A 22495-nucleotide genomic window follows, 5' to 3' on the forward strand; every position below is an offset into this window, starting at 1 on the left:
AAATAATAAACAAAAGGAGACAGCGTACTTCACGGGGATGGTGTGAGGCCCCAATGAGTTACTATCTTAAAAAGCACCTAGAACAGTGCCTGGCTGGTGATGTTTATTCCCTGCCATGCCTTTGCTGCCCCATCCCATGATCTTGAGATGTAAGCCGTCAAGTTTTGCTGGAATAGATGTGTATGGACGTTTATCTAGCATTCCATGATGTGAATACACCACAACTTATTTATGTACCCGTCCTGCAGCTGGCAGGCATGGGGCTGTGCTCATGGCACACTCTGATCAACAATGCTGCTGCAAGCATCCTGCTCACTCTCAGTGCACACGGCTGAGTGATGGATGGAACGGCCGGGTCACCAGCATGCCAAGCTTCAACCTCACTAGGACTGCTGGATCATTCTCTAATGCCGTCTACCAGTCTGCAGTCCCAGCAGCAGCGCGTGTGTGCTCTGACGGCTCCGTGTCTGTGTTAGCGCTTATTAGTGTCGTCAACCTTTCATGTCTGTCCATCTGGTAGGCGCCACCCCTAGACCTCCTGGATGACCAAGTCTTCCGGGCTCCTCCCAGGTGAGGGAGGGTATCTGTGGGGTAAGAGATCTCTCTGTGTCCGGACCTCTCTTCCGCTGGACCTGACTCACCTCATCCCCTGCAGATGTGAGGGGGCTGGACAAGGCTGTGACACCAAGCTGGGGAAAATCCTCCCGGCGGTCAGGTTTTGGCCTCCCGCCCCTGGGTATGAGCTCAGAGTTCCCACAGTAGTCAGGGTTCTCCTGTTCCCCCAGTTGTCCACTCCTCTCAAGGGGCAGGGCCGGGGGTCCTCAGACAACCACGGACCTGTGCTTCTACCCCAGCACCCCCTCCCTGCCACAGATCCCCAGGGCACACAGAGACAAGGCAGGATTTGTCACCCTGCCCCAAGTCAAGCAATGAGCTTCCGCAATAACTGTCGAGGACTTTACGGTACATACGTGTTCACATGTATTTAATGAAATTTTCACAGTACCCTAGCACTGTGTCCCCGTTTTAGGTAAAACTTAAAGCTCATGGAACTGAAGTCATAGGTGTAAGATGAGCCAGCTAGTCGGTGACAGAGCTAGTGAGTCCTGTGGGCCAAACCCAGAGCCTCCTAGGCAGTCTCAGAAGCTTCCAAAACCCACAGCACACGACAACAGAGCAGCGCCAAAGCTCTCCTTTAAACACACTTCATGCAGGGGGGAATCTAGCCACAGAACAACAGGGACCTGGAGGCTCAGGCTCCTGCAGGCACCAGACATGGCTCCCCTCGACCTGTGACCTCAGGTCTGAAGGGCAGCAGCCAGTGCTGTAGTGTGGCCCAGGCTTACCCGTGAGCTGAGGAGGCCTCCGTGTTCCGGTCAGACAGGCCAGCCCCTGCCCGCCAGCCCCTGCCCATCACCTCCTGCCCGTCACCCTCTCACCTTCCAAGTCGGTGATCATTGCTTCATGCTTGTTCTTGAGCTTGGCGAGGCTCTTAGATTTCTCCTCCTCTTCCGTGAGGTTGGTGGTGAACTCAGCTATTCTGTCTTCCAGCAGTTTCTTTTCCTGGGGAGAGGGGAGTAGGCCAGCATTTAGTGTCGGTTGAGCACAGAACACTAGCTAGCCTCAAAGCATGACTCGCCCGGAAATCTGGGGCTGAATGGAGAGGGCTTTAGACACTTGATCAAGTTCATGAGGATTTTCCTGGATCAAAGGATAATTCTGAAAAGTCACCAGCTTCCCTGAAACAGCGAGGTATATGCTTCCTCAGGATCGAAAAATGTGGGTGTCCAAGCCCTTCCCCTTCCCCTGTGGGCTTGGGTGAGAAAGGCTTCCAGGTGACAGCTAGTGTCAGCAGGGACAGATGGCTCCACTCCTTCAGGAGGCTGCCATACGGCGCTTACCTGCGCCACCAGGCCACCTTCTCCGTGCCCCTCTCTCACCTGCCAGGTGGGCCATGGCCCCTCCCCTTTAGCCCCGCGGTGCCCCAGGCTGCTCTCCTTGCTTTCTGTTCTGTGTGGCCCCCACAACACCCCTGCCCAGGGGCCACAGCTTGGCACAAGCGCCTCAGTCCTCTCATCCCAGTCCCGGGTGGACGTCCTGCCACCTCAGCCTCCCCAGCCTTTGGGGCTCCCGTGGTCTGAGGAGCCCCAAAAGGTGGGGAGGCTGCCTTCTCCTCTAACTGGTTCCCCGGCTGCTATCTGCTCCCTGGGCAGACACTGACAGGGACCAACGCATTCTCAGGAGGAACAGCTGCCGCCCAGGGACAGTGGAGGAGGAGTACCCCGCATCTCAACATAGAGCCACCAAAGTGTCCCCAACCCCACAGTAACCAACGCCTGCAATGCTGCACAGATGGCCACCTTTACAAAGGCTTGGGTCTCACGGGTGGCAAAGAAGAGCTTTCCAGAGGGGAAAGGACAAACCCTTCCCCAGGGACCCTTCGTTTATGAGGAAATCCCTCAACGAAGGCCCATGGGACCTCCAGGGAGCCCCTGCAGTGAAGCAGAAGCCCTCATGCTGCAGGCGGAAGAGACAGGAAGCAGCAGCGGCAGGGCTGGAGCCCGGCCCTGCAAGGGTGACCACACTCTCCCATCCATGGCTCCCCTGGAGCAGCTGCAGGCGGCAGCCGCGGGCCTCACCTTGGCCAGCTTGCAGTTCTGGTCCTCCAGGATGATCTGCTCCTCCTCCAGCTTCTTCAGCTTCGCCTCAGTGGTCACCTTCTCCAGCTGCAGCTTCTGCCGGGCGCTCTCCTCCTCCTCCAGTTGCTCCTCAAGCTCCTGCCGGGGGCCAGAGACACGGTGATGACAGCAGGCCCAGCGTCATGGCCAAGGTGAAGACAGCAAAGTCCGAAGGCCAGGTCCGAACACCAAGGAGAGGATACGAAGGTCTATGAGCCCAGGGTCATGGCTGAGGTGGGGACAGCAAGGTCTGCAAGCCCAGGGCCACAGCCGAGGCAGGGCCCAAGCCCTATCTGTAGGATTCCAAATTTCAAACTGGGACACAGGGCCAGAACACCGCTGCAATGTTCTGAAGGGTTTCCTGCAGCAAGCTCCCACCCATGAAACAGGCAGGATGCAGAGCTGCTGGCCCTGTGCCCCTCTGGCTAGCCAGGGCCAGGGCTAATGGCAGGGAAATCAAATTGGCCTCGATACTGGCCCAGGCAGTACTCATGGAGAGATCTCAGATGCACATGTCACAAACTACCAGCCCAAAGGGAACACCGCTCACTGAGTGCCCCAAGCAGACACCATGAGGAGTGGCCTCCTCGGACCCTAATTCCATGTTCTCCCAGCTCCTGGTCCCTGCTTCTCTGCCCTGCCCTGCCCCTCCAGTCCCACTCCTCCCCGGGTGCAGCAGGCAGGAACCTGGATATTCTGCTGCATCTTTTTCTTCTCTGCCTGCAGGTGCTGGCAGCGCTCCTCCTCCTCCTCCACCCTGGCCTCCAGGTCATGGCAGATCTCTTCTAGTTCCTGCTTCTTGGCGGTCAGGCGGGCCCGGAGCTCCTCAGCCTCGGCACACAGCTCGGTTTCTGCCTGGAGCTGCTCCTGCAGCTGTAATTTCTCTGCCATGAGCTGCAAACAGCAAGTGGAAAACACAAGCTCCTCGCAACACCCGCAAGTCACTCCATCCTCAACAGATGGACGCCGTGGCTCAGGACCCCAGCGGGAAAGGAACATGCGGACAAGAGTAGCTTTCATCTGGAGAGCTCTGAAGCTTCCGAGCACCTTCCAGACATTGTGCCCTTGATTTTTCACCACCCCATGAGCTCCACAGCAAGGTCCCGGGAAACGGGCTCAGGTCATGTGGTAGAGCTGAGGTTTGAACCCAACACTGGTGAACGTTCCATTCTATTAGGTGGCCTCCCTACATCACATAACCCCAAATCCGGTCTGCAGAGAGGCTGGTCACTGTTCCTACAGTAATAGGAAACTCAGTCGTAGGAAACCCCTATAGTCATAGAAGAGGCCAGCATGCCGTGCCTACCGATGGCCAGCAGGTGGCAGCACCGGGCAGGTCACGCAACCTGGACGGAGCCTGGGCTAACACCCACCTGAGACTGCAGCGTCTCCATCTCCGTGAGCCTGTTCTCCGCTGCCAGCTGCTTCTCTCGGACCTTCACTAGCTCCTCCTCCTTGGCCATCATCTCCTCCTCCTGCCGGCTCACCTGCAGCAGCGGCTTGACCTGGGAGAGGAGATGGAAGTAGAGACATGCTTGGCTGGAAGATGCTCGCCTCTGCCAACAGGTGTGAGGTCTCTCCCTTACCTCTGGAAACATGAAAGTGAGGGGCAAGAAGACATGCTGTGGTGGGGGCTGCAAGCAGGCACAGTCTTCCTGGAAATCCATCTGGCGCTCTGTACCACGGGCCTCTGACCCGCTAACTACATTCCAGGGAAACTATCCCTGAGTGTGTGTGAAGATGTTCACCTCGGCATTGTTTATAACAGCAAGAAAATGAGGAAGGACCCATCTCTGAAAAAGTACCCAGATAATGATGTGTCTGCTAGGGAACAGTACACTACCTCTAAAAAAACGATGCCTATGAAGGAATCGTAAATGGAACGTACACACTACAATACTATTTATGCAAGTCAAACTCAGCTATGGAAGAATGCATACTGTTTACATAGCTGAGGTTTTATAGGCAGTGAGAAAAAGAGCAAGAGAATAAACACTAAAATAGCTGCTGCTGCTGGTTTAGGGTAAGGGTTTATGTGTGAATTTTTATTTAATACTTTAGACTTTTTTGTTAGTTGGCTTTTGCCATTACCATAAATTATGTATTACACACAAAAGCAGCCTGGACAAGTTTAAAAATAACGAGTTTTTTTTTTTTTAAAGGCCAGGAAGGCCAGCCTGGGCAAGATAGTGAGACCTTGTCTCTACTAAAAATCAAAAAGGGCCGGGCACAGTGGCTCATGCCTGTAATTCCAGGACTTTGGGTGGCTGAGGTGGGAGGACTGCTGGAGCCCAAGAGTTTGTGACCAACCTGGGCAACATAGTGAGACCACACCTCTACAAACAATACAAAAAAATTAGCCAGGTATATATGGTGCTGTGCACCTGTAGTTCCAGCTACTCAGGAGGCCTTTCTAGCACGCACCTTGGTGAAGAGCCGCCACCACTGCCAGTTCCGCAGCTTGAGGTAGGCAGCGCAGTTCCGCTGGAGGACCTTCATGGCGGTCAGCTGCTGCTGCCGCTTGGCAAACGCTCTGTGGGGTGAGGAACATGGTCAGTGCGGGGCAGGGGACAGCAGACCCGACCTAACAGTCCTGGCCTTGTCCTCAAGGCTTTTCTGGGGGTCCACCCTTGCCTGGGGTACCTCAAGAAAGAAATTCAGGGAAGGGGCCTGGCCTTGGGGTTGAGATATGTTTCTCCCACTTACAGGCTGTGTGACCCCATGAGGCTCTAATCTTATAGTGGGTGAAGGACCTAAGTCACCAGACTACCCCTCCACTGAGGAGGCCACGGGATGAAGGCTCCTGTGAAGTAACCACAGATCTCACTCCGCGTGGGGACTGAGCATGACCCTTGGTCATAAATCCGACTGGCCCTGGGTGACTCTGGACTTCAGCGTCCCACCCTTTGTGCTGTTCCTTATCTGAGCTTTTGTTTGGTGGGAGAACGTCAGGAGATGATGTTCTGTGAAGGTGGGCTGCGGGTGTCAGCGGGAGGGCTTTTGGATAAACAAGCCTCCATCTGTGCAAATGCCACACGCTCGGGCTTCATCTCCCAGAGCTCAGCGCTCCTGCTAGGACCCTCAGCCCCGAGCACAAGGGGACGAGTGTGCAGTGCCCACACCCGCTGTCCTGCAGCAGGGGAGCCCTCACTCCCCAGGGAGTCGGGGATGAGTCTGGACTCAAGGATGGTCTGCTCCCCTGGAATCACAGGGTTCTTTAGGGACAGGCAGGCTCTGGGTGCTGTCCCCACAAGGATCACACGGTGAGGAGTCCTGGTAAGCAGGATCTTTCAGGCAGGCAAATCCAAGCAGGGTCAGCCTCTTCCCACCCATCACTCGAAACCTCAATCAGAAATGCCCGATTCAGCCAGGCGCAGTGGCTCACGCCTGTAATCCCAGCACTTTGGGAGGCTGAGGTGGGTGGATCACTTGAGGTCAGGAATTTGAGACCAACCTGGCCAACATGGCGAAACCCTGTCTCTACTAAAAACACAAAAATTAGCTGGGCGTGGTGGCGTGCACCTGTCACCTCAGCTACTAGTGAGGCTGAGGCAGGAGAATCACTTGAACCTGGGAGGTGGAAGTTGCAGTGAGCCGAGAACGTGCCACAGCACTCCAGCCTGGGCGGCAGGGTGAGGCTCCATCTCAAAAAAAAAAGAAAAAAAAAAAAGAACTGCCCGATTCTACTCCTCAAAGGTAGAAATCCAGGAACGGGGGTAGGAAGAACCACATGGGCCTCCCTGACAGGCATGTGACCAGCTGCAGTGGGGTATCCTAGACCACGGCCTGCTAAGTGCTCTTCAGCAACAAAGGGCGTGGCAAGGCCTGGCGTGTGGGGCAGGAGTATCTCCCGGGACTCACTTCCTTGCCAGGTAGCCCCTGCAGCAGGCCTGGAACCCTATGATGACGTCAGTGATCTTAAGGTCCCGCTCCTCCTCCAGGTGGGCCAGCACGCCGGCGCGGAAGAAGACTTTGCTCTGGCCAATGCGGTACAGGTTGCTGTCGAGCTCCAAGGCTTTTATCTAGGTGGGAGGAGTAGGCTGTTTACCTGGCCAACAACTGGCCACGGCTCCATGAAAGGGTGGCCCAGGCACAGCTGGAGGCGTGCCCTTCACCCTTCTTCCTACTGGCTGACGAGCATCTGAAGAGCAGAAAGCCATCTCCTCTCCCTCCTTCTTCCTGTTCCCCATCTCCCCGTCACCAAATGGCAGGTTTTGCACACAGTAGGTGTTGAATTTTTCCTTCTCTTTTCCTCCCACCAACTCCCCACTCTGAAGCCAATGCTTTCTGATTCTTTAGAAAGAATGTGAAGTAAAACGAGGCCAAAGGTAGTGGCTGTTAACCTGGACACGCCAGGATCCTGGGAAAGGGAAAAAAGGAGCAGGGTGGGATTTAGCCCTGGCTTGGCACTGAGTCACTGCAGGGCCTTCATTCAACCGGAACTCAAAGCATGCGCACGGCACATCCAGCACTGTGCTAGGGCTGGGAGTGGGGAGGGAGGGAGGAGAAGTCCAGATCATGGCGCACCAGGCCAGCTGCCCTGGCTATGAGCTGCCCTGCTCACCACAATGGGAGTGGAGTCACCCTGGCTATGAGCTGCCCTGCTCACCACAATGGGAGTGGAGTCAGGCCCGTGAGCAAGAAAGCAGGAGAATGTCCCCCAAATGAAAGAGGCCATCATCTTACATCAGAGCCCGGCCATGGCTACAGTTCTCGTCTCCTCCACACCACCCTGGAGCCAAACACCACAAACACCATCCCTGGCTATCTGAGGCCAAGGGGTTGCTGCAAAGGGCGCCCGGCAGAGTCAGACGCAGAGCATCAGAAAGGACACAGCCTGGGTACCCACCGACCACTGACACAGCAAGGCGGGCCCTGGCCATGCGGGCACTCCCCAGACAAGGGGCTGCCCATCCAGAGACGCAGGGACAGCAGCTCAACTCACCATGAGCACACACGCCTGCTTCCCATCCATGAAGCCCTTGGGAATGGAGTTTGGAGTCAGGATCTCATATCTGAGGAAGGAAAGAGAAGCCTGGTCATTTTACCCATTGCCTCGATTCCACGTGCCTGGAATATAGGCAAGAGATTAAGATCATTTTTACAGTGCAACAGACACAGAATTCTTTACACAATCTCTCCTAAGGAAAGAAGACACAGGCAAATCCCACCCCGCTCTTTTCTTCGGCTGAATGACACAAGGAAGGCTTAATGGTTTCCGGAAAGTGAACGGAAACTCGTGTAGGACCGTTTCAATCACTCGAGGGTGTGCTTCAGGTTGGGCTCACTAACTGCTAATTGCCCGGGATCCTCATCTGTCACCCACGGACAGCCATGCTCACATAGCTTCCCTGGGATGCTGCAGAGAGCTGATAATAAACAGAGGTGGCCCAAGAAATAAAGGGCTGCATCCCGACAGCAACTGACACTCAGCACAGTCATTAGAGAAATAGGAAGATGTCGCCATCTTTGTACATAGCAACGCACGGCCGTGTTTTATGACTTTCATTTCTACAAAGTTCCTGTAACATCCCAGATCTCTGGCTGATTCTTTCACATTTCTTTTCATAGCTCCTCTAACTGTAGCAGATAGCACCAGGGCCAGCAGTTACTAGGAGCAAAAGTCAACAGGATGACGATGACCTGCATTTCGGTATTAAAATGGGGAAGTCTCCTTTCCTGCAAAGGGTGGAAAAGAGAAGGCGGTGGGGAAAAGCTGGCCAGACTCAGTTCTACATGGATGGAGGACGTCGCTCCTTCACGATAGGACCCAGCCATGGAGCAGCAGCCCACCTCTGGGACTCACTGCGCGCACAGCCGGGTCCAGGAGAAGCGGGCTCCGGGCCCTGGCTCACCTCTGCCGAAACTCCTGGAAGACCACCCTGTTGGGGAAGCCCTGGCGGCAGATGCGGATGCCCTCGAGGACACCATTGCAGCGCAGCTGGTCCAGCACAAGATGCGGGTCCAGCTTGCCGGCCTGGGGAAGAAAACACACGCATGTGGTCTCACTTCTGTGCCTAAAACAGTCAGAGAAAGGTCGGGGAACCCCTATGAACCTGACAGGGCAAGAGCCTAAGGGAGGGGGTCGCTGCAGCCCACAGGTTTTGACAGTGAAGTCAAAGGATCCAGGTCTGGGAGGGGCCAGTGTCACCAAGAGGAAGTGTGGGCTGTGAATGGAGAGTATCTCCTAATCGAACCAAGGCCCTCCCTGCAGAGAAACAACTGAGCGCTTTGTGCATGCTGGGGGGCTGGAGGGGTGCTTTTGTTGGGGAGACAGACGGGCTGAGCGCCCCACACCACGGTGCCCCGCCCGGGCCATCCCACCAGGCGGCTGCACCTTCTTCTCGTGGTTGGGGATGATGCAGCGGACGAAGTTGGGGTTGGTGTTCCTCAGCGTGGCCATCAGCTTGGCCAGCTGCTCCTTGTAAAGCTGCCCCACGGTGCGGAACATGCCCTTCCGCGTCTTGAAGGCCCCGGGCAGCGCCGTCTCCGACATGCCGGCCACCTGGTCCAGGCCAATGATGCGGTCCACTGTGGAACCCACAGAGAACAAGTGAGTGCCCCCGCAGTTGCACCCAGAGGAGGGGGAGCACGTAGGAGAGAGAAACAGGCACACATTGACAGGAAAAGAGGAGACAGAATGAGACAACAGGACCCTTTCCACTTGGAGCCTACACAGGGTGCTAAGGTCATCCCCAAACACAGCAGAAAGCCAAGAGGGCTGCAGAGGCACTGGGCTTGTCTCTCAGGGAGCCATGCATCTGCCACGGCCACCTCACCTTCCCATCACCTACCTTCTGCCACTCTCGAAGCTCTTATTTCCAAAAAGACTCAGTGAAGCTAGTCAAGTATTTTGGAATAGTGAGAATTCTACTAGCCTGTCTCTAAGGAGGGGTGTAAAAACCTGGCTTACGGAATCCTGCTGTCCTATGGTCACAGTTAGAAAAAAAAAAAAAATCAGTATCTTTTTTTTTCTCTCTCTGAATTCTCACTGACCCTGTCGTAAAAGCACCAGGCTAGGAGTCAGGAGGCGGAGATTGGAGCCACCCTGTCACTGTCTGCAGAACTCGGCAGGGTCCCCTCTATGTCTACGCAGACATCTCAGGAAGAGAGAGCTCCAAAGAACCACTCTTGATCATAAATACTCCAAAGTTTAGGGATCTCTTCACATCCTTGTATTTCATTTTGTCTCCTGGTGCACGGGTCTTTCTCATGTTAACCGACCCTCAAGGGAAGCAGCCCCTAGCACTGGAACTCATGCCCAGCAGCAATTAAACCAACTGCATCCTCCAAGGTCAAAAACAAACAAGCCAAACCAAAGTGGCCAGTGATTTGAGATCAGTTTAAGCAAGAGCTAATGTTAAATGTAAAGTCTTCCATTACTGGATGTAAAAGTGAAGAATACGGATGAAGCCCGTTTCGTATTCCTTCACGGCCAGATTACTGTTATTTACTTGAAGACAGCAAAAAGGATGCTTGCTTAAGACAGAAGCCAGGAGTGTGGATGGAGCCTACAGACCAGCCAATTAAAATGGGAGGTGGCTGGGCGTGGTGGCTCGTGCCTGTAATCCCAGCACTTTGGGAAGCTGAGGCAGGTGGATCACCTGAAGTAAGGAGTTCGAGACCAGCCAGGCCAACATGGTGAAACCCCATCTCTACTAAAAATACAAAAATTAGCTGGGCGTGGTGGCAGGCGCCTGTAATCCCAGCTACTTGGGAGGCTGAGGCAGGAGAATTGCTTGAACCTGGGAGGTGGAGGTTGCAGTGAGCCGAGATTGTACCACTGCACTCCAGCCTGGGTGACAAGAACAAAACTCTGTCTCAAAAAAAAAAAAAAAACCGAAAAAGCGGGAGTCATCTGTGATCTTATGTACCCACCACAGCGCCAATATTCCTGGCTACCACAGTTTTCCTGGGTGTGGCAACTTGCAAAAGCCACTCAAGTTGTCCAGAGAAAGGTAATACGGCCTCACCATAACTGGCCCTTTTAGCTGAGTGTGTCCTGCCCCACGCAGGCCCCACCCACATGGAGCAGACCTTGCCAAGCAACTGCTGAAATGAACACACAGCTGCCACTTCAGCTTTCAGGTGCACAGACACACGCAGTGTGCATACCTGGGCCTCATGCTAAGACACTCGCAGCCATCCAAGCAGTTTAAGACACTGTCTTTTAGGGATGAAGCTCTAAGGAGGATACAAATTTTTAAACAATTTTTGCTGTTTTAGGATTTTTTTTTCTTTTTTTGAGGCAGGGTCTCACTCTGTCACCCAGGCTGGAGTACAGTGGTGTGATCATAGCTCACTGCAGCCTTGACCTCCTGTGCTCAAGTGATCCTCCCGCCTCAGCCGCCCGAGGAACTGGGACTACAGGCATGTACCATCACACCTGGCTGATTTTTTCTTTTAATTTTTTTGTAGAGATGGGGGTATCCCTATGTTGCCCAGAATGGTCTCAAACCCCTGTACTCAAGCGATCCTCCCGCCTCAGCCTCCCAAAGTGCTGGGATTACAGTGTTTTACGATTTGAATGTGATATCTCCAAATTCCAGACATAGCCCCTCATTTGCCCAGTTTGCTACTACAGGCCAGCAATAGGCACAGTGCGGGGAGCCTGCCCAGGAGCCCAGGGCCAGATCAGGGAACTGGGATGTAAGCAGGCAGGAAAAGCCAAGGGGCAGCGGGGGCGAGAAAACCTAGGCAGAAGCATTTCTTGCACAGCTCTGGACGCACCACACACACAAGAGACACCACTCGGGCGGCCAGTCACCTGGTTCTAGGTGGAGAATAGGAAAGCGATGATAGAAATAGGCTCTCTGAGTGCTCTGCATCTCTGCAACAGAGAGGTTAAAGCAAAACCCAGGCAAAGGAAAAGGAGAAACCAACAGAAAGAATTAAAAAGAACCACTCAAAGCAACCAGCCTACCAAGGAGTAGAGGCGGGAATGCGACATGGCGCGGGGCTGGGAGCCTAGGCTGCAAGGCTCGGGGCCGCCTTGGACTTTCCCACACGCAGAAAGCGCTCCGCCCAAGAGGACCTGACCACGGTGTGGGCTCGAGGGCGGCGGCCTCATGTTTCAGTCCAAGGAGCCCTCTCTCATGGGAGCTACAGAGGGTGGAGACCACCTGGCCTGTGTCAGGGGGACATGTGTACCCCTTGTTTGGCGGCTCGGCCCACTGTGGAGGTGGGAAGATGACCAGCCGCAGCCAAGAGGAGGCAGGGGGCGAAGGGCAAAGGGCGTACCATCCTTCCACAGCTCCGAGACAAACTTGTCAGAGGACTGGTGGAGCAGCGTAGCGATGTTGTCATTCAGGGGGTCCATGTTCTTCATCAGCCACTCGTCAGCTTTGTAATCCACCTGGCAGGGTCAGAGATGCAGGAGTCACAAGCTGCGCTGGGGACATGCGTGCTCACAGGCTCTCCAGAGCACAGGCTGACCTCAAGTATGGAAAAGTCAGAAAACGTGGAAACCCTTTGACCCAGCATTTCCACCCCTAAGAAGGAAGTGATGAGGATAAGGGGCATGAGGCATCGAAACATTCCCTGTAGCATCTTGTGCAGAGCCAAAGCCTCAAAGCAAGGCATGGCCAACAACGGGAGCCTGGCTCTACAACAACGGGAGCCTGGCGCTACAACAACAGGAGCGTCACAGTGGTACTGTGGCCACACAGTACCGTGCTGGGTTTCAGCTTGTTTTAAAGTTTTAGGTAATATGAACAAAGAAAACAATCCTGGAAGGACGACAAAATGTTACCATTTCTTTTAGTCCTAAGACATTTTCGTTTTTTCTTTGTCTTTTAGAATGTTCACATTTTCTCTGAGTATCTGTCAGTTTTCTCTTTTTGGAAATATATTCTGTTTTTAAATATATTTTTTTAATTGGGCAGCCTCCTAAACCAGAGGGTTCAGAGAGACTCCCAGAAATAGATTCATTTTTTCTCATTTTTAAATAGAGTTAGGGGCTGGGCGCGGGGGCTCACGCCTATAATCCCAGCACTTTGGGAGGCCGAGGTGGGTGGATCACCTGAGGTCAGGAGTTTGAGACCAGCCTGACCAACATGGCGAAACCCCATCTCTACTAAAAAATAGAAAAATTAGCCAGGCATGGTGGCACATGCCTGTAATCCCAGCTACTAGTGGGGCTGAGGCAGGAGGATCGCTTAAACCTGGGAGACGGAGGTTGCAGTGAGCCAAGAGCGTGCCACTGCACTCCAGCCTGGGGAACAGAACAAGACTCCGTCTCAAAAAAAAAAAAAAAAACCAAAAACAAAACAGAGATAGGGTCTATGTTGCCCAGTCTGGTCTCAAACTTCTGGGCTCAAACTGTCTTCTTGCCTTGGCCTCCCAAAACATTGGGATTACAGGCATGAGCCCCTGTGCTCCGCTAAAATATGTACTTAACAAAACAAGTAATACACCATGACACTGTCATTGCAAAAGGTCCCAGAACAATACCCAGAGAGCAGCAGGGACCTGGGCCTCCCTCTTCCCAACACAAACTGCAGCCCAGAGGTGCTGCCCTCAGTATGCAGGCGAATGCGCACTGCTGCAGCCCAGGGGTGCTCCCCCTAGCATGCAGGCGAATGCGTGCTGCTGCAGCCCAGGGGTGCTACCCCCAGCATGCAGGCGAATGCGTGCTGCTGCAGCCCAGGGGTGCTCCCCCAAGCATGCAGGCGAATGCGCGCTGCTGCAGCCCAGGGGTGCTGCCCCCAGCATGCAGGCCAATGTGTGCTGCTGCAGCCCAGGGGTGCTCCCCCCAGCATGCAGGCGAATGCGCACTGCTGTTTATCATGAGGTAGGTGATGCCAGTTTCCTTTCCCCAGGCTCAGACCCGCCCACCCAGGCCAACATCCTTGTCCTTTTAGCTGCCACAGCACAGCACAAAGAAAGACGCACCACAGCTGATGCCATCGTGCAGGCCCCTTGGTGGGCTCTAGGGTGTTCCTAATTGTTCAGCATNCCAGGGGTGCTCCCCCTAGCATGCAGGCGAATGCGTGCTGCTGCAGCCCAGGGGTGCTGCCCCAGCATGCAGGCGAATGTGTGCTGCTGCAGCCCAGGGGTGCTCCCCCCAGCATGCAGGCGAATGCGCACTGCTGTTTATCATGAGGTAGGTGATGCCAGTTTCCTTTCCCCAGGCTCAGACCCGCCCACCCAGGCCAACATCCTTGTCCTTTTAGCTGCCACAGCACAGCACAAAGAAAGACGCACCACAGCTGATGCCATCGTGCAGGCCCCTTGGTGGGCTCTAGGGTGTTCCTAATTGTTCAGCATTACAAACAATCCCACAGCAAAAGCCTTCCTGGAAGCTTCTGCACTGATGAGCATGTGCGTTTCCCAAAGGTGAGTGTGGAAAGGAGGCTCGGGAAACATTCCTTGGTTAATGGTGTAAATCGCTTTTTTGGCCTTAATATTTTTTTCATGGGTAGTTTAAGACAGTTGCTTCCGCAGCCCCAGGAACCAGCCAAGCTAAGTAGAAGAGGCGGGCAGTGGGGAGCCATGTCCTAGAACCGGGCCTGGGCTCCTTGTGGCTTGGGAGCAGACCTGTGAAAGCTCCCAGATCTCACCAGTCACCACCAACTAGCCACCACCAACTAGGACATGGCAAAGCTCCTGCCTAATCACAGCAATTAACTGATAGGGTCTTTGTGCTGAGTAAAACCAGCTTTTGTCTAAGCATGCACCTGTATGGACTAAGCTGGGTCTAAGCCCCAGTCACATGCAGACTGGGAAGATGTGTGCTAGGTAAGTGTTGAAGGCAGGTCCACCACTGACTGACTGTGGCAGACTTGGCAATAGCAGCTGTCACCCACAGCAGTGGCAATTCCCTGCCCCGCCCCCCCCAAATTAGGACATGTTTGGCGATGTCTGGAGACATTTTGGGTTGTCACAACTAAGGACGGTGCTCCTAACATTAGTGGGTAGCTGCTAAACATCCTAGCATACACAGGAGGGTCCCACAGTAAAGAATGACCCAGCCCACAATACCAGGAATGCCAAGGTTGAGGAGCTCTGCCCCGGAACACTGATCCATGCCACGTGTTGGGCCTCAAGAGCTCATTTAATCCACATAATCCTGTACGGTGGGTGGTCATTCTCATTTTCCAGATGAGGAAACCAAGGATCAGAGAGGTTAAGTAACTGACCTGAAGTCAAACAGCTTAAGAGTGGCAGAGCGCTATTCAAACTCTGAGCCCATGCCTTTAGCCAAATCTCTGCACCTGGCAGACAGGCCCAACAGTAATGCATGACAGCGTGACGACAACCAGCCTGGGCCCCGCGGTGGAGTGTTGCAGGCTTCTAACAGCACGGACCAGGTGAAGGGGCTCTGCAGGCTGTGTAAATGCAATGCTGATGCTGTCACCGGCCACATTACTGGGTGAGTCACTGTGCAAGAACTGTACTCAGGCCACACCCCCGCATCCTCAGGAGCTGCTCGGCTCCTGGTCCTAAAGAGCCTTGACTCAACCTCTCCTGTGAAGGTCTGGCCGGCACCTCCCCATGAGTGCTCCTCACCTTGCCGGCGTAGTGGATAATGCAGAAATCAGCTTTGTCCTTCAGCTGCTTGGGCTTCTGGAACTTGGGGTGGGTGCCCTGCTCCTGCATCACCTTCTCCACGAAGCTCTTGTCAGTGGCTTTGGGGAACCAGCACTCCTCGTCCAGCAGGGCCAGGATGCCCGGGGGGCCTGCCTGGAGGAAGCACAGCATCAGCACAGGTGAGCACACCCTGGAAGGGGCACCCCTCCCTTCAAGAAGCCAAAGCCCGGACATCAGAATCCGCTGAATCCCACAGAGGATGGGCAATGCACTCCCCAGGAGGACCACTGAATATTTCTCGTTTATAAAGAAACCTCTGAGGCCCAGGCTGCAGCAGTGACCTTTACCCAAGGATCCATCACCGTGGTTCTCCAGCGTTTGTGAAACCCCCAGTGGGTTTCAGGAAAAGTGCAGATCCACTGACCCGCAGGGCCAGAGTCTGACTTCACCGTGTACTGGGGTCTGCCAAGGAGGCTGCCCTCAACAAGTACCCTGTGATCCTGCCACAGGGGATACCACCGCACATGCTTTGTGTCTGCACGTCTATGATGAGATGGGATACGTAGGAGGAGCCCCTTGAGGAAGAGAGTCCCAAGGACCCAACAGCCTTCTGCACACTGAGTTTACAAGACAAGAAAGCAGATTTGGACGCTGCAGAGAGGCTGTCTGACAAAACTTGAAGCCTGGTGGGTTCTTATTAGTTGGAAAATTCAATTGATTAAAGAAAAAAGCTCATTACAAAAGTAAATTGTTCACCAGGCGCAGTGGCTCACGCCTGTAAGCCCAGCACTTTGGGAGGCCGAGGCGGGCGGATCACCTAAGGTCAGGAGCTCAAGACCAGCCTGGGCAACATGGTGAAACCCTGTCTCTACTAATAATACAAAAATAAGCCTGTAATCCCAGCCACTCAGGAGGCTGAGGCAGGAGAATCGCTTGAAGCAGTGAGGTAGAGGTTGCAGTGAGCCGAGATCACGCCATTGCACTCCAGCCTGGATGACAAGAGCAAAACTCCATCTCAAAAAAAAAAAAAGGAAATTTTTTCAAACTGAAAAAACTTTGTCCTAGGCCTTCTGATTAATTAACCATCATTCAAAGAAAAACCAGAGACTGAAACAGCTCAGGTTTCATTACAGATCACACCCCCAACAAGCCTAAAACACAAACAGGCGACCCAACCTCCACCTGGCAAGAGGTTTAAGTATGAACTCGCTGGAAAAGGTTCCTCTTTTCCATCTTCACACAGCTAATACTGGTGATAAATGCACTGCTGCTGTGCTGGTTTTATGGAGGGATGAGCTGAGCTTTGGTATGTGTACACCTGGGCAGAGCACTCAGTGCCCAGAGTCTGCACAGTTCCATGCTACAGTGAAAGCAGCCCGTGATAGGGCCTTGCTACATCCATGCATGGCTGTTTCTTTAAGACAAAGAAATGCTTATCGAGCCCAGCCTTCAGGAGGATACTGGGTGGTCTTCTGGGACTGAAAACAGGATGCTAGGGCCCCAGCCACATCCGCACCTGGTCTGGCAGCTGGGAGAAGCCCAGCCCACAGCTGCAGCACAGAGCATCTCCTCTAATGGAGGCACCCACCCAGGCCTCCAAGGCACCAGATCTCAGCCTCGGGGCTTCGTCCTCCAGATGGCACCAAAAGGAAGGGGCGTTAAGACACCTCCACAACCAACACAGAGCTGAGGTGAGGAGCGGGTGCCCCGGAAGGGAAAAGCCAGAGGCAGGTGTGAGGTCAAAGCACGCCTGGCACTCACTGGCTTCTCAATGAGGTCGATGCAGGGTTGCAGGTCGAGGCCAAAGTCGATGAAGTTCCACTCGATGCCCTCGCGCTGGTACTCCTCCTGCTCCAGGATGAACATGGTGTGGTTGAAGAGCTGCTGCAGCTTCTCATTGGTGTAATTGATGCACAGCTGCTCAAAGGAGTTCAGCTGCAGGGAGAGAAAACAATGTCAGAGAGATGCCAATCCTGCACTAAGAGGCCCAGACACCCCTTGAGAAGGAGGGCGGGGTAGGGATACAGGAAGGGCCTCCTTGGGCACCTCCATGCTGCTGCCTTTAGAGCCTGGATGCTCCTGGCCTTCCCTTTATCCACCCAGCAGTGGGCGACATTTATTCTTTGGAGCCGGGAACCGCGGGCAGTCGGGTAAAGCCTTTTCAGAATAGTGCTTTAAATTGCATCCCATAGATTACAAAGTAGTTAGGTTGAAGTATAATCATCAAAATATTCTGATCGCATAATACATTGTGCTTCCTTGTTTTTTATTTTTATTTTTTATTTTTTGAGACAGAGTCTCATTCTGTCACCCAGGCTGGAATACAATGGTGCAATCTCAGCTCACTGCAGCCTCCGCTTCCTGGACTCAAGTGATCCTCCCAGCTTAGCCTCCCTAGTAGCTGGGGCCCAGGCACACACTACCGTGCATGGCTAATATTTGTATTTTTTGTAGAAATGGGGTTTCACCATGTTGCTCGGGGTGGTCTTGAACCCCTGAGCTCAAGTAATTCTGCCTCAGCCTCTCGAAGTGCTGGGATTACAGGCGTGAGCCACTGCACCAGGCCCTTCTATGTTTTCATTGAAGAGATGGGGCCTTGCTTTGTTGCCCAGGCTGGCCTCGAACTCCTGACTTCAAACGATTCTCTTGCCTCAGTCTTCCAAAGTGCTGGGATTACAGGCGTAAGCCACCGCACCCAGCCTCTGTGCTTCCTTATTAACAAGAACTAGCCATGGGCTTAATAACTTCCAAAAGTTTGAGGTAGTGATGCATAAATGACACTACCAGATCTCTGCAACAACTGGAATGTGACATGAAAACATCTGATTTCTATTGGTGACAGATCACAAGCACTGCTAATACAACTGTGGTTTGTATAGTTTGTTCAATTCACAACTGGAAAAAATACATGATTTCAATGAGACGTTAGTAAAAAATAAAGATGTGATTTTCTCATCTCAGCTCCATGGCTCCTCTCAAACCTCCCATGGACTCCAGGTTAAGAACCTCTAATCTACTGTAAGTATCGGTTTCCCTACTAGACCTCAAAGTCGTCACACGCCAGGAAAATGCCTAATCCCGATGCTCAGGGAATATTTGCTGGAAGAATAAACAGGAAGCACCTGCCCAGGAAGCCTCCAAGAATGTGACCTAAAAGGTCCCATCCTCCCAGCCTGGGCAACATGACGAAACCCCATCCCTACAAAAAATACAAAAATTAGCCAGGTGTCATGGCACATGCCTGTAGTACCAGCTACTCGGGAAGCTGAGGTGGGAGGATGGCTTATGCCTGGGAGGTCGGAGCTGCAGTAAGCCATGTTCACGCCACTGCACTCCTGCCTGGGTGACAGAGCAAGACCCTTCCTCAAAAAAAAATAAAGAAACCAAAAGTCTCATTTCTCCAGTATTTCTGATTGAAAATGAGCACTTCTGTTTAGCTTAAAACACATCTAACTGAGCCTGGGCCACACGGTGAGGCCGTATCTCTACAAAAAATTTTAAAATTAGCTGGGAGTGGTGGTGTGTGCCTATAGTTCCAGCTACTAGGGGGCTGAGGTGGGAGGATCGGTTAAGCCCAGGAGGTAAAAAAGGCTGCAGTGAGCTATGACTGTACCTCTGTACTCCAGCCTGAGTGACAAAACGAGACCCTGCCTTTTTTTTGTTTGTTTGTTTGTTTGTTTTGAGATAGAGAGTTTCACTCTTATTGCCCAGGCTGGAGTGCAACGGTGCAATCTCAGCTCAGGGCAGGGGTTTTCAAAAGCACTGTGGTGGTAGTCACTGGGGCTGTTGGCCACATTTGTCTGGCTTTTCCCTTTCCAAATGCACGGTGGGATTATTCTTCCTGGTCTCCTTATGGCTGGGTGGGAATATGTAACCAGTTCTGGACAAACGAGTTTTGAATGGAAATAACGTGTCATTTCTAAGCCACAGCAATGAATGCTGATATAAGACCCTTGTCCTCTACTGTGGCAACCAGCAATCTTCCAGAAAGTGGTTACTCCATGATCCTGAGTCCAGGGGAGAAGACAACCAGAGCAGAGCTGCACCTGCCCCATGATGGACATGTAACATGAGCAAGAAGTAGCCTTTGCTGTTGTGAACCACTGAGATCAGGGGCTTGTTTTTTGGTGGTTTTTGTTTGTTTGGTTGGTTTGGGTTTTGTTTTGTTTTGTTCTTTGTCTTTTTTTGTTTGTTTGTTTGTTTTGAGACAGAGTTTCACTCTAGTTGCCCAGGCTGGAGTGCAATGGCACGATCTCGGCTCACTGGAAGCTCCACCTTCTAGGTTCAAGCGATTCTCCTGCCTCAGCCTCCTGAGTAGCTGGCATTACAGGCATGCGCTACCACGCACGGCTAATGTATTTTTAGTAGACACAAGGTTTCTCCATGTTGGTCAGGCTGGTCTCGAACTCCCGACCCCAGGTGATCTGCCGGCCCCAGTCTCCCAAAGTGCTGGGATTATGAGCAACCATGCCCAGCCGAGACCCTGTCTTTAAAAAAAAAAAAAAAAAAAACCCACACCCAACCAAAGTCTCCATGCAAACAAGATGGCCAACTCAGATTGGTGCGGGACCATGAGAAGCAGGGTTCTTAGCCAAGGAGAAGGCGACCAAGAGGCCAAGAAGGCAGCGGGGTGGGTAATGAAGGGTGAGGCTCACATCAAAGATCTCGAAGCCGGCGATGTCCAGGATCCCGATGAAGGAGGCGCCCTGCCTCTTGGTCTTGTCCAGAGCCTTGTTGATGCGCAGCACCAGCCAGCGGAACATCCGCTCGTAGGTCGCCTTGGCCAAGGCCTCGATGGCAAAGTCAGCCTGCGGGGCACACCGGGGGAGCGTGGCGTCAGATACAAAGGATCTGAAAACTCTCATACCCTTTGCCCCAGTAATTTTAGAGTCCTCCCCCTAGAGGACTTTTCGAGTCCTCCCCTAGAGGAACAGCCCTAAGTATGTGGGGAAAAAAAAAAAGTCTTTCATGTACAAATACGTTCACTGCGGTGTTATTCAAAATGATGAAAAGGAGAAACAACCTAATATCTAACGATATGGGGACAATAAACTTAGATCTTTCCAAATAAAATGGGGACACACTAAAGGATTTATAGAAGAAGTGATGCTTCAAAATAAGGCAGCGGTCTATGGTCATACCACCCTAAACACGCCTGATCTCATCAAAATAAAGCAGTGGGCAGAGGGGGCAGAGGGAGATAAGACAAAGGATGAGCCGAGACTCGCCGTGAGTTAGTAACTGCTGAAGCCGCCCATGTGATGGGCACGTGGGGCTCTTTACACTTTCCCCTCTTCTCTGTTTTGCACATGTTTGAAAAGCTCTGTAATTAAAAGCCAGAACGAGAACTAAGTTTAATTCTTTTTTTTTTAAGTCTTGTAGGAAATAGCTGCCCAACGATATTCATCACGGGGAATTGTTTTCCTTCCCTCGATTTTTCTATATTAAGAGTCATGTAGTATTTCTGTAATAGAAAATAGAGGTTTCTCCTTAATGGTCAGGGAAACGAATAGGTGGCAATAGTAACACGCAATGTCTTTTGAAAACAACGGTCTTGCCTTTCACGCAATGCTTCTGCACAGAAACAGCCGTGAGCTGTCAGTGTACGGCGAATGGGAGGACTAACAAAATGAGCTTCCAAGTATCTTTGAGAGATGGATTTGGCACCCTAAAAACACCCTTGGCCAGCACCATCAAAGAAACTAGAAACCCCTGAGAGAGGCAGAAAGCGGTCCGCACGGGGAGGGATGTCCGCTCTGGGGGCAGGCAGGCACATCAGTCTGGCAGGAAGGAGCAAGCTGCTGCTCATCTCTCAGCACACGTGGCAAGCCCAAGGCAGCAGGTGGTAGAGAAACAGCCACTTGGCACAGGCTTGAGGATGGCGGGAGCCGCCACCCTGGCACCAGAAGGAGTTAAGCTACAGTGGCATCAAGTTCCTGCTTTACACCAGAGAGGACGTGCCTATATCCTTGATGACCAATCAGCCAAAATACGGTCTCAATGTAAAGAGGCACAATGCAGCCTCAGGATGGCACCTGCTAGGCGTGAAGCCTGGGCGCGCCATGAAGCTTCTCCAGTGCTCTAGATGGGGTGATGCCACCTCTCTCAGGGCTGCTGTGAGGACTGCATCAGGGAGTCATGAGAAAGTGCCAGGACGGCCCGGAACAGCCTCAACTGTGCTGCTGCAGGGACATTCACCCGGGAGGCAGCGGCTGCCCTGGCCCCAGAGGACATACCTGCTCTTTAGTCTGCGCCTTCTGGACGTAATCCCGTCCCACCTTGATGCGCGGGGTGAGGATTCCTCTGGTGAAATCGGTCACATTGATACCCAAGAGATGGGACACCTTTTGGGCAGCTAAGATTTTTCAGAGAATAAGGGAGGGACAAAAAGTCCTAATTAGACCCAAGAGAACAAGTCCCTCTGCTTGACCTGGGAGCAGAGAGGAAGAAAGCCACAGGGTGAATGAGCAATTGTTACCAGGACAACCGAATCTCGGCCCTTCTTTAGCAGGGCCACCAATACCCAACAGCCCCCGACTCGGCAGCCGCATGCAGGTCAGTGGGCAGGGCAGCTGTACTTCCCCCGCAGGGCAGGGAGGAAGGCATCCTGACTGGAGGCCCAGTGGCGACAGTGGTTCCTCTGTCCACTCTCAGCCACACACCTTGGAGTGTAAAAGCAGGTCCCTACCCACCAACAGGACTGAGAGGAGCAGGCCAGCCTGGTGTTGGGGCACAGAACAGCACAGGATTCCACAGGAGTGTCTTTTTTTGTTTGTTTTTTGAGACGGAGTCTTGCTCTTGTTGCCCAGGCTGGAGTGCAGTGGCTCGATCTCGGCTCACTGCAACCCCCACCTCCCGGCTTTAAGCAATTCCCCTGCCTCAGCCTCCTGAGTAGCTGGGATTACAGGCGCACACCACCATGCCCGGCTAATTTTTGTATTTTTAACAGAGATGGGGTTTCACCATCTTGGCCAGGCTGGTCTCTAACTCCTGACCTTGTGATCTGCCTGCCTCAGCCTCCCAAAGTGCTGGGATTACAGGCGTGAGCCGCCGCGCCCGGCCAGGAGTGTCTTTTACAATCCACACACCCATGCGTTACATCTTTAGAGAGACCCTAAGGAAGGCACGTTAAGACTAAATAACTTGTGTGGGGTCGTTTGCTGCAACCCTAACAAAGGGGATGAGTCGGGTGCGGCAAGCACCTAATTTCAAGATCCCGACATAGCCACAGGCAAGGCTCCCATTAAAGTGGAGCTACGGCAGAAATCACTAGTGTCCTGACAAAT

At 53.1% G+C, this 22495-nt stretch overlaps 1 protein-coding gene across 2 annotated transcripts in view; it reads right to left on the bottom strand.

Moving 5' to 3' along the window:
• MYH9 (myosin heavy chain 9) overlaps positions 1–22495 on the bottom strand; it is a 108907-nt gene that overhangs the window by 14907 nt on the left and 71505 nt on the right. Inside the window, exons 11-25 of one of the 2 annotated variants that reach the window (XM_017856782.1) lie at positions 21446–21564; positions 19865–20017; positions 16971–17144; positions 15189–15362; positions 11919–12033; positions 11446–11508; positions 9016–9209; positions 8534–8655; positions 7624–7693; positions 6540–6700; positions 5103–5211; positions 4052–4183; positions 3366–3572; positions 2640–2777; positions 1440–1563 (exon numbers count right to left, since the gene is read on the bottom strand). In XM_017856782.1, coding sequence (XP_017712271.1) covers positions 1440–1563; positions 2640–2777; positions 3366–3572; positions 4052–4183; positions 5103–5211; positions 6540–6700; positions 7624–7693; positions 8534–8655; positions 9016–9209; positions 11446–11508; positions 11919–12033; positions 15189–15362; positions 16971–17144; positions 19865–20017; positions 21446–21564 — 2055 coding nt within the window. The remainder of the gene's footprint in view (positions 1–1439; positions 1564–2639; positions 2778–3365; positions 3573–4051; positions 4184–5102; positions 5212–6539; positions 6701–7623; positions 7694–8533; positions 8656–9015; positions 9210–11445; positions 11509–11918; positions 12034–15188; positions 15363–16970; positions 17145–19864; positions 20018–21445; positions 21565–22495) is intronic. The other variant, XM_017856781.1, reaches the window with a different exon arrangement.

This window comes from Rhinopithecus bieti, unplaced genomic scaffold (genome assembly GCF_001698545.2).
Source record: "Rhinopithecus bieti isolate Rb0 unplaced genomic scaffold, ASM169854v2 scaffold_42532, whole genome shotgun sequence".
NCBI lineage: Eukaryota > Metazoa > Chordata > Mammalia > Primates > Cercopithecidae > Rhinopithecus > Rhinopithecus bieti.